Raw genomic sequence first — 16395 nt, 5'->3', positions numbered from 1 at the left:
TCATCAATTATAATTTCACAACACGTTGTTACTCTGTATTGATTTTGAATGAAACCTTACTCATCTCTGTCTTTTCTGAAAATGCAGAGGATTCGACAGCAGAATGGCTCTATGAAAGAGGTATACGGTCTGACTGCAGAGACTGGAGGAACCAAAGAAAATTTGAAGAAAAACCGCTACAAGGACATCCTGCCCTGTATGTAACATCGCAGTGACATCACTTTAACATCGCTTTTTCATCTCTCTTCTTTAGGATTAAGCATTTTTGTTGAGTGTAGATCTTGGTTTTAGGTGGATTTAGTCAATGAGGTCAAAGTCATTCAAAGTGGTTTGATGTGACTCTGTGGTGGTGATACTTTACGTGTCTTCTGAGTTTTTGTTTGTAATGTTGATGGTAAAATAATGATAAAGCTGAAAAATTCTCTTTAGGCCACAACTTTGTGACAATTTTGTAAAACAATGTCTCAAGCATCAGGCAGCATAATGATTATTCATAATGATTTCATGTAATAACTTTCTGCGAGTGAGCTTTTATGGGCATTAAACTCTTTGAACTCTTTCTTTAGAATTATGTATTTCACATCAAACCACTTTGAAAGACTTTCTTTACACCTCAGTGATGTAATTATGCAAAAAATGCTTTTAAGATCTGCTTTGAAGGACTGTTCAAACTCACTCTTGTCATCTTATTATGATCCTTTGATTTAGGACGCTGTGGAGAATGAGACCCATTCCATTAGATTAGAGCTTGTTATCACTCTCACTAGTGCATTTCTGTCATGATTTGGATACAGTCCGTTCTGAATACATTTACATATATTTACATACATATGAACAGGTCTGTCTGAGCTTCAGCTACACTGTAAAAAATGAGAGGTCAGCTCAACTTAAAGTGATACAGTAACTGATTACATGGCTTTTCTCGTGCTGATTCAACTTGAGGATGCCAGAGTTCACTCAACTCAAACTCTTAGCTGAGTCATCAAGTCTCTCAGCTACTGTTTTAGGTCTATGTCTCACTTAGATAAACAAAACTGAGTTTGTGTTTTTTTTTTTTTTTTATTAAAAACTCAGTTTCTCCACTGGCTGGTGCTTCTTCTGTCACACAGTCCCTGGCATATTTTCCTTTTGAGCGTCCAGATAAGACACCTGTGGAACTAATGGGATTGAAACTCACAACCTCCTGATGTCGGGATGAATTATTAGACAGTTGCACCATATAAAACTAAACAATGCTTTAAAGTGAAATCAGTAAGTATTCTCTCCAGTGTATTAAACATTTATAGCCACAAAGTTTGAGTTGCCTCATGTGTTCCTGAGTGATGTAGTGGACTAAGCTGGAGGTTGTGAGTTTGAGCTCCAGCGATGCCATAGTCATCCATAAGTATGTACCCGAAGAGGAAAAATGTCTAGCAGGGTTGTGTGATGGAAAGAGTCTGGGCTAGTGGGGAAGTTAAGTATAAAGACACAAGTTCCTTTTATTTACCTCACTGAGATGCAGAACCAAAAAATTAAGAGAAGTTTTGACTCAACTGAGAAGATTAAGTTGTGAGAACTCTGGTGTCCTCAAGTTTGGTCAGCTCAAGAAATCATCCCTTAACTGTCATAATGTAAACACAGCATTAGTCTGATGCATTTGAGCTGTGAAAACTGAAAAATGTGAAGTGCCTTACTGAAAGTATGGAGTAACAACTTCCTTTTTCAAAATAGCTGGCAAATATCTTTGTTTCATGAAGAACAACTGGAATATTACTCCAAGTGTGGGGCGTTTCCTAATACTGTCATAGTGAGTCTGTTGAGTTGTCCCAAAGATGACATAGAAACCCGCTAATGTTGTTGTGTGAATCTCATTGTTCTCAATCTAATCTCATTAATAATATGGACCTGGCTGATAGGAAGATTTTATGGAAAAAAATGTAATTGTGATATAACGTTACTTTTATGCTTAATGTTAGCATTAGCATGAGAATAACAAGTAATGTAACGTTTTATTATTGTAACCATGATGTCATGATATTCAACGTATCAATAATTATGTACGATTCTATACAAGGAACACATTTCTGCACAATTGAATGCACAATTACTGTTTATTTGCAGAGTTAAAAAAATTGGGGTTAAGCATAAAAAATGGCCTGTGCATAAGTTATTATGTTTTTCCAATAAGTTAAATTCAGCAAATAAATAAAAGTTGTGTGCTAAAATTTGCATTAAAATGCTGTATTTAAGTTCCCTCTTGAAAATGTTTTAACTTATATTCACTTAGAAATTCAACAAAACATGTCATTTGACCTGAGCTGTTCAAACCCTTTTACTGTGCCATGCTGATGATATGTTGAATCAGTTGGTGGTTCAGTGTATTCCTGACTGGACAATTCAGAAGCTCAACACTAACACTGTAACACCGGAAGGTTTTTTTCTTCTCAGATGACCAGACCCGTGTCCTTCTGGGCCCGATATTGCCTGACTACAGTTCTGATTACATTAATGCCAATTTCATTAAGGTAAAGCTGTCAGGGGAGCTCTCACAGTGCACTTAACATGAGAATCACATGATAGGAACACGGAAATATGTTAAAGAGTTGTTCATAAAACAAAGTACTGGTAGGTTATATATATAGTAGCTTTGTCATTATTTACTCAATACATGTTTACACTAAACACAAGATGAAATACAGAGGAATCGGTATGCACAGTGGCCCCAGAAGGTATTTGGACAATTTAACCATTGTTAAACTGTAATGAAGTTCTCTGAGTTACATCATAAAATGTGTAATAAAATATTTGTTTCATAGAGAAACACAATAACATTCGATACTAATCTGAAATAAAGCAGACACTTTTTGAAAGAATGCCAAAAAAAGATGTCATCTTTGTCAGTGTAAAATAAACACTGCTTGTTTTGACAGTTTATTTCCTAATGCAATGACTGAATTTATTTATTTATTTTTAATTTGCACAAATATGCCAAAACTTTTTGGGGCCACTGTGTCTTTGTATTTATTTTTTCTCTAACTTTTATTACATTTCTACGCTTCTTGTTATGATCCTTTTTGTCCACTAGGGGGCAACTCAGAATAAGACATACATTGCCACCCAAGGTCCTCTCAGTTACACAGTGGGGGATTTCTGGCGTATGATTTGGCAGTATAACATCCAGGTAAATTACTCAGGTGCATGCTTAACACATGCAGGTGATATAAGGCAAATATATATTTAAATATTTTATGTTTGTAGCCTAAAAATTATGTAGAAGTTGTTTAATGTTTACACTGCTTCATTGGTTTGAATGATTCTGTGATTGTCTCTTATGTTTGTAGGTCATAGTCATGGCGTGTAAGGAGATAGAGATGGGAAAGGTAAAGCACTGTTTTCTTTCTGTGCAAACAGCTGTCTACACATTTATTATTCAGCTAAGAGTCATAAGATTGTTATATATTATTCAGTAACTACTATGATATATATATATATATATATATATATATATATATATATATATATATATATATATATATATAATTTTGTGCACATGTTTTGTTTATTTGCTGAGTTTAACATATTGGACAAAGGACACAATGTAGAATGTGCCATAACTTTTGCACAGTGCGCATTTTATGTTTTATTTTTCTACAGTGTGTTAAATCCAGCAAATGAACAGTAATTTTGCATTAAAATAAGTGTGTTCTCTATAGAGGATGTTCACTTAATTTCACTTAGAAAAACAACAAAACACAGAATTTGAATGAGATGCTCAAACTTTAATCAGCTCAGATGAAAGATTGTTCATATTTTAGTTCATACACTGCATAAGGTCCAGGAATCATGATGTAAAGATAGACAGGCTGCAGCAGTTGGAGGCTGTGCTTGGTTGAGATGTGCTGTTGTAAATTTCAAGGGTCACTATTATAAGTCAATGTAATATCTAAAGCAGGGGTCCCCAATTACATTTTTTAAGGGCCGCATTTAGCCAGCACCACAAAAGCAAGGGCCAGTGCATTAGTCGCATAATGTTTCATAATTAGGCATACTGTACAGTAATTAATTGTTTGTTATAGTGCATGTGATTAATTAGGAATGGTTTTCGTTTTTTAGCACTGGCTATGTTTTTGTGCACACAGGATGTACGCATGCTGTGTTCCACAGAGGCAGCTCGTCAGCCGTTGGCTGTACCGCCCTGTGAGATCGTATTTAGTAGACTGTAACTGCGCAAGCGTAGGTGTTTGGCGGCGGGCCAACAGTTTGAGCCTTGCGGGCCGCCTATTGGGGAACACTGATCTAAAGTGATTGCATATAAATCCAGTTCTGTAAAGTTTTTTCCTCAGCAAAGGTAAAGCCAGCAAATAACAATTTACTTTGGATTAACTGTACGCGCCAAGATTCATTCGGATTGTCATTCATGAGACACAGACCTGGATTAGATTTGTCATGTTATTGTATTTATTATTGAAGTGAATGAATTGAAGGGTGGGTCAGCTTACAGTACCTTCCAGTTTAAAAGCCCTTAAATGACCAGGGCCCACGATTTTATTACCACTTCAATAACCTGAGAATAGTTCAGTCAGTTTGCATTGAAGTCCATGTAGTTCATATGCATTAAGCCTGGGATTTTAAGGGTTTAAAGACTTAAAAGGTTTACCAAATATTTATGATCTATTACACTAAATAATGTTTGATTCTACTGCACATCCTCTCTTTAATCTCTCTTGCAGAAAAAATGTGAGGTCTACTGGGGTTCTTTAGTAGAACCATCCACTTTCGGTCCCTTCACTGTCTCAACGGTAAGTAGCTAATATTTAATCATGATAATGAGAGAATCTTTGTTATTAAGGCACGTTTTGGTGCTTTTGTTGATAAAATAGAAAATAGTGAGTGACTCGGAGTGGTTTGATGTGAAATACTCTGTTCTACACTCTTAAAAATGATGGTTCTTCAAGGGTTCTTTAATAAAGAATTAATTAATAAATCATAAACACTCAAAGAATCATATGTATGCTTAAAGGATTCTTTGCATGGTGAAATTGCTATTTAGATTGATGGAGAATGTGTTGTATATGGATGTAGCACCAAAAAGCGTTCTTCTTTTGTTATGATGCCAAGCCTGTAACTGTAGAAGAACCTTTTTTGGTGCTATATAGAACCCTTTTTAAAAAGGTTTCTATATGGAATCCTATACAACGCTATATTTTTGTGGCTGTGTGTTTCTCTAAAGTGCTCCATTTTAATGACTTTGTTTTCTCACCCTTTGAATTGTGCGGCAATGCAGAAAAATGTGTGAAACTCAAATCTCTGCAACCTGTATATGATGAAAGTGTTCATGGTGGAACTTTGTCAACCCACCACAAATATTTACCAAACACGTGCGGCCCTGGAGGAAGTGCTGTTACTGAAATTCCACTGTTGTCATTGTTCTGACAGGTTGAAGAATCATGCCCAGATGAGGAAGTGATAGTGCGAACGCTGGCTGTGAAATACGGTGATGTACGTGTGTCCTGCTGTTCTATGTGTGGAAGTTTTACTTTTGTTGAAATAGACTTGTGCCAACAAAATGTACCTTACAGAGGATATGGAGTAATACTGTCATATTTTAAAATAAACTGCTTTTATGCTTCACGAGGAAAAAAGTCCAAGTGTTGGACTGTTTTCAACACCCTAAATCTCAGTCCGTGTGTGGGCACGCACTTCAGTCCTTCACGTTATAGTTGCACAACTTGCATATTAGCTTACCAGCAGCTACTAAAGAGTTTAGAGTGATGGATAATATGTGATAACCATAATAACTGAATAGGAAGGTTCAAGGGTTTAATTCCAGCTTTTGGTGATATGACAGAACAATATTGTTACCTTGATAAGTTATAAATTGGATGTAGTGGGGAAAAACAAAAGAAAAAGCATTGTATTCTATTTTTGAAAGCATTTTAAGTGTAGTTGAAATTACCATGGAATGAAGTTTCCATTCATCAGTTTTCTCTCACTGCAATAGACAGCATACATTACGCAAATACATCACATAATCCCTGTGGCGTCAACCAGTCATGACCGCTAGACACAGGTTGATTGGCTAATGGTATGAATAGCCGGCATTGGTGTAACTCTTACCCTGGTTATTGAACAGAATCATAAAGAAAACAGCAGTTCTAACTTCATTCAGCTCAGAATGGAAACCAAAGACAGGTTTTTACTCTTTCAGCCATAGAAATGAAGTCAAAGTGAGATGAGCTGTCTAGATAGTGAGGTAAACTTTAGCTTTTAGCTTGTAATTTTCCTACTCTGACATGTCATTTCTGTAATTTTAGTAATGCATTCTAGTAATGGTTTGAAGTCATTACAGTTACATGAATGCAAAAAGGTATTCAGCCATAACATTAGCTGTCTGGCTTCCTGCTGCATTTACCAGCTAACATTAAAAAAAAACATTTCAAAACAGCTCCCCCCAAAAATCTGCCTCAAAGCTGTTGTACTTTCAAAAGCTCCCCCCACCTTAAAGATACGTCTTGAGAAGGGGGTTTTCTTAGTGTTCAAACGGACTACTTTCTTACTTTGGGAACTACTGCAGCACCGCATGTTTACAACAGATGTAGTGATGGTTAAATTCTTTCAGTCAAAATGTCCCTTTAAGAAAAACAGATTATACAATGTATATTGTGAAAAAGTACTGTGATACTGTAATGAGTATCGGCAAGTATCATGATGTTATATTTTTGTCAGATTTTCCACCTTTTGTTAGTTTTATGCTGCAATAATGTATTTGTTTCATGACCATACAAGATGCAGAATGGCTCCATTCAGAATGTATTTCTACGTGCAGGAATCTCGCTGTGTGTCCCAGCTCCAGTACACAGCTTGGCCGGATCACGGAATTCCGTGTGTGCCGGATGGCATTTTAGGAATGATGGAATTGGCCAACATAAGACAGGCTAGCCACACGGCACCTATGCTTATCCACTGCAGGTTTGTCACACACAGACGTGCTAATCAAACCATCAACTGCGTTCTCACTCGCACTCCCAAACTGTCCGTTCTGGCCATGACTAACTGACTGTTTTTCACCACCTCTGACAAATGACCCATCTGCCCATGAAAATTCATCAGAGTGAGACGCTCTCTGTACCTCCCCAGCCCCATGCATTTTAATCTCACCATTTGAATGAAGCGAGACATGTTAAATATTCAGCACCTGATGTAGTGCCGCGACAGCCAGTTAACTCACAGACTTCTGCACAGTTTCACTCACTACCCTCGCGCTGTAATGTATGGGGAGCTGCTCTGTCCGACAATATGGACCGCAGCTCTTCGCTGACCTAAAGACCGCGATGCAGGCAGGAATAGACTTGATTGTGTGGAGTGATTGGGGTTGATTGCCTTTGCTTTTTCAGTGCTGGCTGTGGAAGAACTGGGGTGATTTGTGCCATTGACTACATTAACGACCTGCTGCATGAAAAGGTATGAAATGGTCCAAAATGATTAATGAAATGATGAATGTATGAGATTGTATGTTCTGTGTTCTGTGTTATCACCACTGGGCTTCATACTTTAAATGTGTAGTCAGTGATTTAAAACAAGACATTTGAATTGATGTAGAAAAGTGCTGTAACATCACAGTGTTCAGTGTAGGAAATTAAGGATTAAGGTTTTGCAGTGATTGATTCTAAGTAGAAATGTTTATATATGTGCTTACTTAATTTCCCTTTTTTTTATCTAACAGAAAATTGGAGATGGTTTCAACATTATGGACATAGTGCTGGAGCTGAGGAGACAAAGGCCATCAGCCGTTCAGACTAAGGTAGAATTTGGAAACATGACTAACTTGCTATTATTGTTCTTTAACGATAAAAGATTCAAAAGTGCAGTCACATGTAAATTTTATCTATGACCCAAATTTATATTTATGACCAAATTGATGCTGTTGGAACAAACCTTATATATCTAGTTTTGTTGTTTTTCAGGTTTGTGGCATTCATTTTAAAAAGCCTTTACAGTGATGATGAATGGACCAAAATAAACAGCCCCAAATTACTCCCAAAATAATCTGGTTCCATTGACTTGCATTAAAAGTAAAGTTTTTTCCGTCTCCTGTAAAGTAAACATTTTGGAGATGCAAGATTTTGTTTTAACAGCAGCGAAATATCTGAAGATATTGTGTTTTTTGGAGTATTATGCTCTTCTTAAGATGCTAAGTGAGAAAAAACATGTACAGTTTGATTTATTAAGGTCAGATGATGATTGTGTGTTCATTTAGGAGCAGTATGAATTTGTGTTTCACACTGTGGCTCAGATATTTGAGAAGGCGTTGAGCAAATCTTCACCCTCTCACCAAAACAAAACCAAGGTAGGTTTAAATGTATCTCAATAAAGAATCACCAGCAGTGCCATATATTCTTAAAATACTCTTAGTTGTCAGTTTTGTTATTTTGTTAATACATGCATTGGCGATTTTATAAGGTGAACCCAGGGCTCCATTTGAGGGCGGGGTGCAAAAGTGATGCCCTCCCCCAGTCAAAACAGAAGACAAAAATCATCCCCTTGTAAACTGCCATCCTTCTTTTCCATCCATTTTGGATTAATGTCATTATATCACTTAGGATTTCTGCTATCTAGGTTTTAATTACATCCATATTAGATGTTTACATGCCTGATGGCCTTTGATGAAAGCCATAGCAAGATTGTCATAATTATACTTACAGTTCATAACCGCTATCCCACCATCCACCTTCAAGAAATGTTACAATTAGACCACTGGATACACTTACATTATGTGTGCACTGACTGACTGTAGCTCATGTTGCTATAGAATTTTCCGGTCCCTCTATCTGTCTAGAAATGGCTAGGGATCACCACAAGGCCACTGCTGTGGACTAAAATATTGCTGTGCCTGATATACTTGTACTAGGGTTATACACAGTGCCATGCCACTACAGTGACAAAAAACATCTAGTTGGCAGTGGTCCTGTGGTTTTCCCTTTCCTCTGATGGACAGGAAAAGAGAGGGGGGCTGATAAATTTGACAGCAACAGTAGGTAATTGTAAATCTGCTTCTGTGGCAGATGCACAGTACTGTGCAAAAGTCTTGAGACTGCCCTCCATTTGTTTAATTTCCAGTCAAGTTCATTTTTCAGGAAATTATATATAAGATAATCCACTTGCAAAGGAAGGGAAAAGTCAAAGCAAAATAAGTGAAGAAACAATAGTTTCCAAAAGTGGAGTTTAACAAATTATTAAAAGTTATAGAGAAGATAGGGTTGAAAAGCTGGGTGCAGCTGTATTTTTAAACAAACTTGAGCAAAAATAAACTTTTAGGGAGAAAGATTGGTAAAATAAATGGAGAAAGTAAGACGTCATAATGGGTTGGCACAAAAGTGAAAAATCTGTTTTAGATCTGAGAAATTTCACAGGTGTTTCTGTCCAGCCTTCCACTGTGAGAAGACAACTCAGTGTTCGGGGTCTTAAAAGATGTAGCTGTCAAGAAGCCCTTACTGAGAAAAGGAAGAGGAAAATTTGCAAATCAAATAAAGAAGCTGCTAATATTATCAGAACAATGGACTGGCAACACCAGAATCCAGACCTTCACATTACTGAATGTGTTTAGGCTTACTTGTATCATCCGAAGCTGCAAATGCAAAGAAACCTCTAAGACTGAACTTTGGAGGTGTGTAAAAATATTCCTGCAGATTTCTTTGAAAACCTGAAAGCAAGTGTCCTGAAAAGAATGTAAGCTGTGATAAACGACACATTTATTAATTTTATGCCTTGTCAAAAATGAATATCTTATGCTTAGCGGCTGTTTTCACTGGAAACTACTTAAATTAAGGGTGGTCTCTGACCTTTGCAGAGTGCTGTAGGTTTACAGTTACAGACAGTAGCCCATCCGAGGTTGCTGTACAAATTGCACATAAATGGTTGGTGTTTATAATAAAATGACCAGTGAATGTATGTACAAGGCAGGTGCAGATCACCTTAAGTAAGGTCTGTAATTACCATCATCAGCCCCTAGATGGTAGACACTGTAAGAGATCAGTGGTGTTGTAACCCCAACGTAGTGTTTTCCATGTGATTTCACGTTTTGTTTATCAGTTGTCAGGTGAGTTGAATCCGATGTATCAGAGTAGAGAAAAGTTTGCTGTGCAGATTTTTAATTAGAATTGAAAACGTATGTGTATGTACTTACACCAATCAGGCATAACATTATGAGCACCTCCTTGTTTCTACGCTCATTATCCATTTTATCAGCTCCACTTACTGTATAGCTGCACTTTGTAGTTCTACAGTTACAGACTGTAGTCCATCTGTTTCTCTGATACTTTGTTAGCCCCTTTTTACCCTGTTCTTCAGTGGTCAGAACCCTGCAGTACTGCAGTAACACTGGCGTGGTGGAAGTGTGTTAGCGTGTGTTGCGCTGGTAAGAGTAGAACAGACACAGCAATGCTGTTTTAAACACTGTCCACTCACTGTCCACTCTATTAGTCACTCCTACTTTGTCAGTCCACCTTGTAGATGTAAAGTCAGAAACGACAGCTCATCTGCTGCTGCACAGTTTGTGTTGGTCATCCTCTAGTCCTTCATCAGTGGTCACAGGACGCTGTTGGCTGGATATGTTTGGTTGGTGGACTATTCTCAGTCCAGCAGTGACACTAAGGTGTTTAAAAACTCCAGCAGCACTGCTGTGTCTGATCCACTCAGACCAGCGCAACACACACCACCACCGGACTACAGTCTGTAATTGTAGAACTACAAAGTGCTCCTATAGAGTAAGTGGAGCTGATAAAATGGACAATGAGTGTAGAAACAAGGAGGTGCTCATAATGTTATGCCTTAGATTACATTAGCATCCTCTTATTCTGAATTTCAGACTCAGTTTTGAGTAACTTTTTAGAGTTTTATTTTCAGCAAAATAAAAACTGATACTCTTCTTCTGAGTTTCACTTCTCACATTTTAATGCTTGAGTGCTTCATGTTTGAGGCCAAATCTGCCAAACCTCTCTTGTGTGTATTAGGGCATAACTCACTTTACTTCCTCAAGTAAGTCATCTTATGCTAAGAGTGCTTAAATAAAACTAACTGCAGCAGGAAACACACCAACTGTGTGCTTCCTCTATGCAAATTCTGGAGCAGAAGTCTAAGTAACACCCTGACGGACGGCTCTTCACGTTACTGCTACAGTGGCACTAACAAGAGCTTTATTCTCTAGTGATACCAGTTTCTTTTCTCTCATTTTTCTGGAAGTTTCTGGACTCTCCATCTCTCTACTCCAATGTGGTTCCTCCAAAGCCAGCTCTGAGGTCAGCCTCCATTGGCAGCAGCAACCCTGACCTGAAAACAAGGTAATATCACGCACACACATACAGAGTCAGTCTCAGCATGCTGGCTGTTTGTGGCCTCTGTGATTAAGACCACAGGAAAGAACACAGTGAGCGGCCAATAAAAGGAAACTGCATGCTACAAAACACCCAGTAAACAGGAAAAAACAGCCAAGATTAGGACTGTTAAAGATGTTTCTGGCTCTCTGGGGACGGAATTCAAGCTCACTCTTTTGCTGATTGACTGTCTGATCCACTGCCTAACACTAATGTCATGTGCAATATACTGTATTAACCAAATCCAGTTTTAATTGAATGTAAAGGTGAAAGATATGACAGAAATGTAACATTGGGATAGACATTTATGATACGTATGACTATTTTGTTTTTCTGAGGTTTGTAAGCTGGAACAAACAAAAAAGAACCAAGAAAACAAAAGCAACGTGTTTATAAAGGGCTGAAAAGCTTTTTAAATAACATGTAGCAAAAATAAACTTTTAGGCAGAAGGATTGTTCAAATAAATGAATAAAGTAATATGTCATTAGCAGCTGGCACAACATTAGCTGCTTGTAACTGTGCAGTTTGTACTTTGTAACCTCGGAGCTGGCAAGGCAGACAAAGAGACAGGATACAAGTGCGAGTGTTCTTTATTTGATTCAGTCTCAGGTGAAGCAAGAAAACGAACAGGAACATGGAGAGCAGGTGAATCCATAAAGAAACACAAAACTAAAGACACAAATACAAGATGCTAAACATACTCGCTATAAACACAAAGAAAAACAAACTGAACTTCCAAACCTTTGGAGAAACAGCTTCCTTTAGTGCTATAGGGCTTGGTTCTTAACCATAGTGAGTCCAGTCACATTCAAAGCAGCATCACCATCCGCGATGATTTCCATGATGTCTGCTAAAGGGGAAAACTCCTGCTTTCCACTCGGCAGGGTCACTTTGAACTGGGTCAGGAGAAATATTCGATATATCAACTAGAATTAAGATAATTTTACTTGCCAATATACAATCTTTTGCAGTGCAGCTACTTATGTACTAAAATTTGTTACTGAATGACAGAATTCTTTATTCGTGTGTTGTATAGAAGTAATTCGGTCGGTACCATAAAAGTATATCAAAGTATCAGTAACCAGCCTTAGTTAATATTAATCTGATCTCTATTAATCTGATCCCATATGGACGGGTCAACACACTCGCTGTACCCACCAAGGAGCCCCCATTCGGTAATGTTGGGGCTGGTAAGGCAAATGAGGAGACAGGATACAAGTGCAAGTGTTCTTTATTTGATTAAGTCTCGGGTGAAACAGGAAAGCAGGCAGCAATATAGGTACATATGAGGTACTAAATAAACTTGCTATTAACACAAACTGTGAGACAAACATCATCAATACTAGCCAGAGCAAAGGAGACAAGGCAGTATATACTTACACTAATGACCTGAAAACAAACTAAATACACTAAACACCTGAAAACAGTAAAACAAGGTGGGGCAGTAAACTAAAAACAGTTGGGTCTTGATATTGGGACAGGACAAGGGAGGAGACAAGATCCAAGAAAAAAAAACACACAAAACAAAGTCACATGACACAGTAAACAGATTAGACTAAGAGAGAAACAACCAAGAGGAAAGATGAATCACTGACATACATTCACTATGCACTTGTTGTTGATATTTATAGGCTCTTCGTAATGGCTATAAAGACAGATTTATAGTATGATCCATGCGGTTGTTCTGTGTTCTGGAAGTACTGACTGTCAGAAAAGTCCAGTGTAACTAAGGCTTATTGATACTTTTACTTTGATATTCTTTTATGTTACCAACTGAATTACTTCTATACAACATACCAATAAAGAATTCTGCCATTCAGTAACAAATTTCAATGCATAAGTAGCTTCACTGCAAAAATAGTATCTTGTCAAGTAAAATGATCTTAATTCTAGTTGATATTTCCAATATTTCTCCTGTTATGCTTATTTTAGGATTATTTAGGTTACTTCCAAACATTTTTTACTTGTTATAAGACTGAGTTTCTGATCTGCAGTCTATTGCTTTCGGTAAATTTACCCACATCCAGGACCTCAAACATGTTTGTGGTTTAAACCAAACCCACTTCTGGTTTGTTTCTTTCAAAGAAAGTATTGAAAAGGTCAGGGCATGGGAATTGATATTGAATGACTTGGAATCCACTATACCCACTATTAATCATAATAAAATTTATAATGATGACATATTTCAGTTACATTTAAAAATATGTGGCACAGACATCACAGCCCTGTTCACATAGGGATGATGATGATTAATTGAGAAGTATACAGTTACAGACTGTAGTCCATCTGTTTCTCTTTGTACTTTGTTAGCCCCCTTTTACCCTGTTCTTCATGGTCAGAACCCCCACAGGACCACCACAGAGCAGGTGTTATTTGGGTGGGTCTCAGCACTGCAGTAACACTGACAATGGTGGTGGTGTGTTAGTGTGTGTTGTGCTGGTCTGAGTGGATGTTTATCAGAGGAGTATATCACGGTAAAGAAAATCAGCACTGGAGCTGCTGTTACTAAAAATTTAAACAGTAGAAAGGTACTAAACTGATTTCAACTAAATCTGTACAGTCTAAAGACTGACACCTATAAGTGAATGTAAACTAACATTCAAAGAGCCAGTGGGCAGTAGGACTGTCACTGAAAATAATACTGATTGAGTAATGTACCTTTTATTTTGACTAAAGTAATCTGTGTTTTAAAGCCTAAACCATAAATATATAATATGTAATACATAATATAAATTTAATTAAACAGTAACAAACACAGCCTGACACAGCCTTTCAGGGATTTTAGCCTACTTAATTGGAAGCTAGGAGGCCTTGTATAATCATGTTACAGTGAAATGCATGTAATTTAGTCTAAACCTGGATCCTTGCATAGTGCATAGAAAGATGTGTCTCAGGACTCAAAACATTTCCTCACTGAAAGTTTTGGATGCATAGATTATTTCCATTGATAGTGTCAAGCTAATTCAGAAATAATTTCAATAATTTTGATTAACAAATCAAAATGGGGGAAGTAGTGGGCTGGAGGTTAGGGGACTGGCCCTGTGACCGGAAGGTTGTCGGTTTGATCCCCAGCACCGACAGCGCATGACTGAGGTGTCCTTGAGCAAGACACCTAACCCCCAATTGCTCCCCAGGCACTGTGGATAGGGCTGCCCACCGCTCCGGGCAAGTGTGCTCACTGCCCCCTAGTGTGTGTGTAGTCACTAGTGTGTATGTGGTGTTTCACTTCACGGATGGGTTAAATGCGGAGATGGAATTTCCCCGTTTGTGGGATTTAAAAAGTCTCACTTAACTTAAAACAGTCATTTTAGTACTAAAGTAGTAATAAACTACTTATTTCCTCTTACTTAGGTAATTTCCTTTAGTACTTATATATGTACTCAAGTAAATCATCACTACAGTAACAGTACTTCTACTTAAGTAGGGAATAATTAGCACTCTTTCTGCCTCTGTTGTTCCCAGTTAAACTTAGCAATTAAACAGAAGTTGTGCACTGAGAAATGCAGAAAAAATGCTTCCTGTTTCCTGTTAAGGATCTGTTCACTTATTTTCACTTTGAAAATCATTTGACAAGGAGCTACTCAAAAACCTTCTGTACGACTGTGTATAAAGATGAACATAGTACAGTGCATTAGTTTGTGTAATTAACCCTTTAATAACATTGTGTTTAAACCAGATATTTCAGATATTAACAGTTTAAATTCTTCCATATTAAAATTGAGAGGTCAGACTTTCCAACAGTATGCTGTGTGGTAGAGTAACTTCAAAATCATTGTTTACTGAGTGTAGTGTGACTCTGTACAGCTACACGATGTAGAGAACATCACCAGTAAGAACTAAGACTTAAAGTCTACTGACAGTTACTTAAGTCCATTAAGGGGATTACTATTTAGATACATCCTTGAAATTCTTTTGTTCTGTATATGTTATGTTTTTACATATAAAAAAGAAAAAGGTGACATTTTTTTATGTTTGACCATCAATAACGCTGCTGTTGGAACAAAAACCTTGTATTTTCGTTGTTTTTCATTTTTTGTGACATTCTTTGAAAATGCCTGTTGTCCTTTATTGTATGTAAATTTCACGATGATTGGACCAAAAGAAGAGGCCCAAAATGACTTGGAAAAACTCTGGTTCCATTGACTTGCATTAAAAGTGAAGTAGATTTTTTCCTTCTCTTGTAAAGTTATTGTATATATACAGGATATATAACTGTGTGACCCTTCCAGTGGTTCATACTCTTGTAGGATTCTGAATTAATTCTGCTATATTAGATGTGATCAAATCGAAAGCTTTGAGAAACAGACAGACCTTGAACCTTAGGCTTACTATCCAGTTGTTCACTCATTTATTCAGTAACTACTATGAAGCTAATTTGTTCATTATTGAAGAGGATGAACTGATCCACATATGCGTGGGCCCACATATGCAGGCCTGCAGCTTAAGGTTCTAGTATTTATAAATAGATATTAGGGGCTGTATAACCACCTACAGCTGACCACCCACTCATATGTGGTTACTGTTAAGCTTATCATCAGACGCTGAGAGCACATACAAGCTGGTGATGTTTAATTTTAGGTCCATTGCATTGGCATAAATGTATGGATGTATATTGGGTGTTCACTGAAACATATGAACATGCAAACTTCATGTTTCTACTGGATCCTAGTATGTGTTAATTAACCTTTGTCAGAAATTTCACTTTAAAATGGTCTTTTCATGCTTGGCTTGATTGTGATAGATATGCTGAAGGAACAAAGAACAAAAATGCTTCTTTCCTGCTTTTGATTTGCCAGACTTGCTGAAACGCATCATCTGGTGAGTCTAAAAATGAGCTCTTTTTGACGGTTTAATTTACAGGCCAGAAAGTCAGTGTTCTCGCTCTGGGAAAATGTGTTGAAGGTCAAGAAATGTTTTCCTTGCGCATTTCTATTCCTTATAATACTTCTAATTTTTCATTGTCTCTTTTACTAATCAGCCAAGCAAGCAAGTAATCGGCTAAACTAAACATTAAGGCCCAAATTATATCAACCATTGTTGGGGTCC

General features: G+C 37.3%; 1 protein-coding gene across 2 annotated transcripts in view; it reads left to right on the top strand.

The window, feature by feature from the left end:
* ptpn18 (protein tyrosine phosphatase non-receptor type 18) overlaps positions 1-16395 on the top strand; it is a 44083-nt gene that overhangs the window by 16254 nt on the left and 11434 nt on the right. For both annotated transcript variants that reach the window (XM_017681955.2, XM_017681953.2), the window contains exons 2-12: positions 88-196; positions 2428-2504; positions 3065-3160; positions 3321-3359; positions 4710-4778; positions 5416-5478; positions 6806-6948; positions 7374-7440; positions 7703-7780; positions 8237-8326; positions 11218-11315. In XM_017681955.2, coding sequence (XP_017537444.1) covers positions 88-196; positions 2428-2504; positions 3065-3160; positions 3321-3359; positions 4710-4778; positions 5416-5478; positions 6806-6948; positions 7374-7440; positions 7703-7780; positions 8237-8326; positions 11218-11315 — 929 coding nt within the window. The remainder of the gene's footprint in view (positions 1-87; positions 197-2427; positions 2505-3064; positions 3161-3320; positions 3360-4709; positions 4779-5415; positions 5479-6805; positions 6949-7373; positions 7441-7702; positions 7781-8236; positions 8327-11217; positions 11316-16395) is intronic.

Source organism: Pygocentrus nattereri, chromosome 28 (assembly GCF_015220715.1).
Source record: "Pygocentrus nattereri isolate fPygNat1 chromosome 28, fPygNat1.pri, whole genome shotgun sequence".
Classification (NCBI taxonomy): Eukaryota; Metazoa; Chordata; class Actinopteri; order Characiformes; family Serrasalmidae; genus Pygocentrus; species Pygocentrus nattereri.
This window is presented reverse-complemented; position numbering and strand designations above follow the sequence as displayed.